The following is a 5,000-nucleotide window of genomic DNA, read 5'->3' on the forward strand; positions in this document are numbered from 1 at the left end:
ATACTCTCACACACACTCTCTCACACACTTTCACACGCACTCTCTCACACACACTCTCACACATACTCTCACACACACTCTCACACACACACACTGCACCTCCCACACACACACACACACACACACACTCACCCACTCACACACACACACACACACACACACACACTCTCACACACATACTCACCCACTCACACACACACCCACTCACACGCACTCTCACACACACTCTCTCACACATACTCTCACACACACTCTCACACACACTCTCACACACACTCTCACACACACACACACACACACACACACTGCACCTCCCACACACACACACTCACACACACACACACACACACACACTCTCACACACATACTCACCCACTCACACACACACCCACTCACACGCACTCTCACACACACTCTCTCACACATACTCTCACACACACTCTCACACACACTCTCACACGCACTCTCTCACACACACTCTCACACATACTCTCACACACACTCTCACACACACACACTGCACCTCCCACACACACACACACACACACACACTCACCCACTCACACACACACACACACACACACACACACTCTCACACACATACTCACCCTCTCTCTCCCTGTCTCTCTCTCTCTCTCTCTCCCTCTCTCTCTCTCTCTCTCTCTCCCTCCCTCCCTCTCTCGCTCTCTCTCTCCCTCTCTCTCTCTCTCTCAGGTTATGTTGGAGCTGCGACCGTGGGAGCTGCTGCTTGGTGGTTCATGGCAGCTCATGATGGACCCAAAGTCTCCTTCTACCAGCTGGTAAAAACCCTCTCAGTGTTCTGGGTAATAGAGTCTCTAAGAGACCTCTCTCAGAGTTCTGGATAATGGAGTCTCTGAGAGACCTCTCTCAGAGTTCTGGGTAATGGAGTCTCTAAATGAGCTTATCTCTCAGTGTTCTGGGTAATGGAGTCTCTAAGAGACCTCTCTCAGAGTTCTGGGTAATGGAATCTGTAACTGAGCTTCTCTCTCAGTGTTCTGGGTAATGGAGTCTCTAAGAGACCTCTCTCAGAATTCTGGGTAATGGAGTCTCTGAGAGACCTCTCTCAGAGTTCTGGGTAATGGAGTCTGTAACTGAGCTTCTCTCTCAGTGTTCTGGGTAATGGAGTCTCTGAGAGACCTCTCTCAGAGTTCTGGGTAATGGAGTCTCTAAGAGACCTCTCTCAGAGTTCTGGGTAATGGAGTCTCTAAGAGACCTCTCTCAGTGTTCTGGGTAATGGAGTCTCTAAGCGACCTCTCTCAGTGTTCTGAGTAATGGAGTCTGTAACTGAGCTTCTCTCTGAGTGTTCTGGGTAATGGAGTCTCTAAGCGACCTCTCTCAGTGTTCTGGGTAATGGAGTCTCTAAGAGACCTCTCTCAGAGTTCTGGGTCATGGAGTCTCTGAGAGACCTCTCTCAGAGTTCTGGGTAATGGAGTCTCTAAGAGACCTCTCTCAGAGTTCTGGGTCATGGAGTCTCTGAGAGACCTCTTGTGACATTGTCCCTCTCTCTCTGTCTGTCTCCCCCCCCCAGTCTCACTACCTGCAGTGCAGTGAGGGGCACAGTGACTTTGCGGGGGTGCAGTGTTCAGTTTTCGAGTCGCCGTACCCCATGACCATGGCCCTGTCTGTACTCGTCACCATCGAGATGTGCAACGCCCTCAACAGGTGCCGCAGGACTACAACTCCCACAATTCCATCTCATGCCTCTATCTCACCTGGCCATGGAGCTGGGCTAAACTTATATTTCAGTCAAATTCAATCACAATATTTATTACGCTAAAATGGAAACGTCCTACAATCGTTTCGGTTGATTATCAAAAAATATATATTATAATTGAGTCCAGCTTTAGCTGTGTGTAATGTGTGTGTGTGTATGTGTGTGTGTGTGTGTGCGTGTGTGTAATGTGTGTGTGTGGGTTTCAGTCTGTCGGAGAACCAGTCCCTGCTGAAGATGCCTCCCTGGTCGAACCCGTGGCTGGTCGGGGCGATCTGCCTCTCCATGGCCCTGCACTTCCTCATCCTGTATGTGGACCCACTCCCGGTGAGTGCCCGGCCCCGCCCTGGCCACGCCCCGCTCCTGGCCCCGCCCCCGGCCACACCACACCCACCCCCATGGCCCTGTTCTAGTACCCTGTGGCCCTGTTCTAGCACCCATCGGCCCTGTTCTAGTACCCATCGGCCCTGTTCTAGCACCCCAAGGCCCTGTTCTAGTACCCATCGGCCCTGTTCTAGCACCCATCGGCCCTGTTCTAGTACCCATCGGCCCTGTTCTAGTACCCATCGGCCCTGTTCTAGCACCCCAAGGCCCTGTTCTAGTACCCATCGGCCCTGTTCTAGTACCCATCGGCCCTGTTCTAGCACCCCAAGGCCCTGTTCTAGTACCCATCGGCCCTGTTCTAGCACCCCAAGGCCCTGTTCTAGTACCCATCGGCCCTGTTCTAGCACCCATCGGCCCTGTTCTAGTACCCATCGGCCCTGTTCTAGTACCCATCGGCCCTGTTCTAGCACCCCAAGGCCCTGTTCTAGTACCCATCGGCCCTGTTCTAGTACCCATCGGCCCTGTTCTAGCACCCCAAGGCCCTGTTCCAGGCTGATTGTTGTGCTCCTCATCCTGCAGATGATCTTCCAGATCCGGCCGCTTTCCTGGCCCCAGTGGGTGACAGTGCTGAAGATGTCTCTGCCCGTCATCCTGATGGACGAGGTGCTGAAGTTCCTGGCCCGGAACTACATCGAGCCGGGCTACGACCTGGAGCTGGAGGAGGAGCTGGCCCGCAGGAGGCGGGGCCAGGGGGCGGCGCCCGGGCTGCTGGCGCCTGTCCGTCAGGCCCTGAGGGGCGTGTCCTGGTCCTTTGTGCTGGTCTCCGCCCCCCTGCTGGTGTGGATCTACAGCCTGGACTCTGACATCACCAACATCTTCTGGACATAAGAGAGAGAGAGAGAGAGAGAGGAGGGAGGGAGAGGGAGAGGGAGGAGGAGAGGGAGAGGGGGGAGGAGAGGGAGAGGGGGGAGGGAGGGAGGGAGGGAAGGGGAGAGGGAGAGAGAGGAGGTAGAGAGAGATGGAGGGAGGGGTGTAGAAGATGAAATGGGGTGATGAGAGAGCAGGAAGGTGGTTTTAGATGGAGGGATGAAAGGACAATCAGTGAAGGAGAGATGGAGAGAGTGGGAGGTGGAGAGGGTAGAGATGGAAAGGGCTCTGGCCTCATTAACATTTTTCAACAGGAGGGTCTGGGTTTAATGTAGAATAATAACAGGACGGGTCTAAATAACCAGCCAGCCAGGCCAGTGAGAGAGGCGGGGCTTGGCTGTGAGAGGCGGGGTTTGGGGTTTAGACGTGATGAACCAGGTCTTAAGATCTTATTTTGCATTTAGACTGAATATCCAATATTTTATTCCACTACACTACTGTATGCACGGAAACCATTATTTATGATTTTCATTAGTTTCAGCGTGGCAGTTCGCTGCAAAGCAAACACCTGTTCACCTGTTTTACCTTTGTCTCTGTCTCTGTTTATTCTTTGTGGGGACATCACAGCCTGTCACCACTGTATCCTCCCCAGAGGCAGCGGTCAGTGTGTGAGGCGGGCGGGGCCGTAGGCACCGTGCGCACGTTTAAATAATGAGGGAAATCATGGTGAAACTGCACTGAATCATGCTGACAGGACAGGCTGTGTTCAGGGTCCGCGCGTTACTCAGCCACAGTCCTGAGCCGTGAGTGTTACACCCCCTCCTCACTGCAGGGGGCGCTGTGGGGTCCACGCACACCAGTCTGCCACTCAGTGCACTCCAGTCCACGCAGCCATTTCAGGGACTGAAGGAAAAACAGCCTCAGAATCCTCCTGACAAACATTGTGTGGTTCTCAGAGTGACTGACAGGTATTCTTAACCATTTATTTTCTGCGACATCACAGTTCATCCTACCAATCCTGAGCATTCTTGTACCGTTCCATCAGTAACCGTGACGATGACGTTCCATCAGTAACCATGACGATGCGTCCTGTATGGTACAGCGACTGGGGCCACACAACACTGCTCTTCTGTCGCCAGCCCCCTTCAGGGGATCACTGGCTAGTGAGTTTAACTGAACTCCCCTAACAAAGTCCTGGGGCTGCTGTGTTTGTGACTCACAGCCATGAACACAAAAGCACTCAACAGAGTTGTGTATGAACATGCGTATGAACACGTGTATGAACGTGCTTTCTGGCTGAAGTCCAGTCCTCAAGGCTGAGTCTGCCACTACTATTCCGGCTACTGAGATGTTTTTTTCTGTTCATGTCATTTGTGTATTTCTGACCATATTCCAAAAGCTGGCACCACTGTGCTTTCAGGTTTCATTTTTAAAACATTTACTTTGTTTACTTTGTTTTACTCTTAACTTGCACATTGTTGTTCATTTATTATAATTATTATTATTATCATTATTATTATTATTATTATTATTATTATTATTATTGCTGTTGTTGTTGCTGTCGTTGTCGTTTTGTCATTGTTATGGTGGCAGCTACAATGAGCTGCAGTTCCCCAGCTTTGCCTGAACCATAGGAGGGGGCGCTGTTTCTCGGTCTAGTGTTTTCCCGGGAGTGAGTGGTTTAGACAGCGGCTGAGACGCGCTTTGGCGTAGGAGCGTAGAGGCGGTGACGTGGCAGGCAGAGTCGTAGAGGCGAGAGGCGCGATGACTGAGCGGAGGAGAGCGAACACGCCTGAACTACTGTTCTTCTCTTCACCGTGTGCTGTTTTCATGTGAAACCAACTTGCAAAAAAACAAAAACACAAACGATTTATCTGAAATGGAATTGGAAAAGAAAGTGATTTTTAGAAATGTTTTTTTTTTTCTCTGTTGAAAGTAAAACGAAAAAGGGAATCAATTTTATAGAACTTTGGTATTGTAATTGGTACCATTATCATTATTAATTCAAAAAAAAGAAAAATGCTTCACGGAAAAGAAATACCAATAAACACTTAATTTCAGACCTGTTTCTATTGTT

General features: G+C 50.8%; 1 protein-coding gene across 2 annotated transcripts in view; it reads left to right on the forward strand.

The window, feature by feature from the left end:
• si:dkey-28b4.8 (sarcoplasmic/endoplasmic reticulum calcium ATPase 2) overlaps window positions 1-2,959 on the forward strand; it is a 23,908-nt gene extending 20,949 nt beyond the window's left edge. For both annotated transcript variants that reach the window (XM_061244490.1, XM_061244489.1), the window contains exons 20-23: window positions 715-800; window positions 1,550-1,683; window positions 1,942-2,059; window positions 2,636-2,959. In XM_061244490.1, the coding sequence (XP_061100474.1) occupies window positions 715-800; window positions 1,550-1,683; window positions 1,942-2,059; window positions 2,636-2,944 (647 nt within the window). In that variant the 3' untranslated portion in view covers window positions 2,945-2,959. The remainder of the gene's footprint in view (window positions 1-714; window positions 801-1,549; window positions 1,684-1,941; window positions 2,060-2,635) is intronic.
• Window positions 2,960-5,000: the final 2,041 nt, after the last annotated feature.

This window comes from Conger conger, chromosome 6, assembly GCF_963514075.1.
Source record: "Conger conger chromosome 6, fConCon1.1, whole genome shotgun sequence".
Lineage (NCBI taxonomy): Eukaryota > Metazoa > Chordata > Actinopteri > Anguilliformes > Congridae > Conger > Conger conger.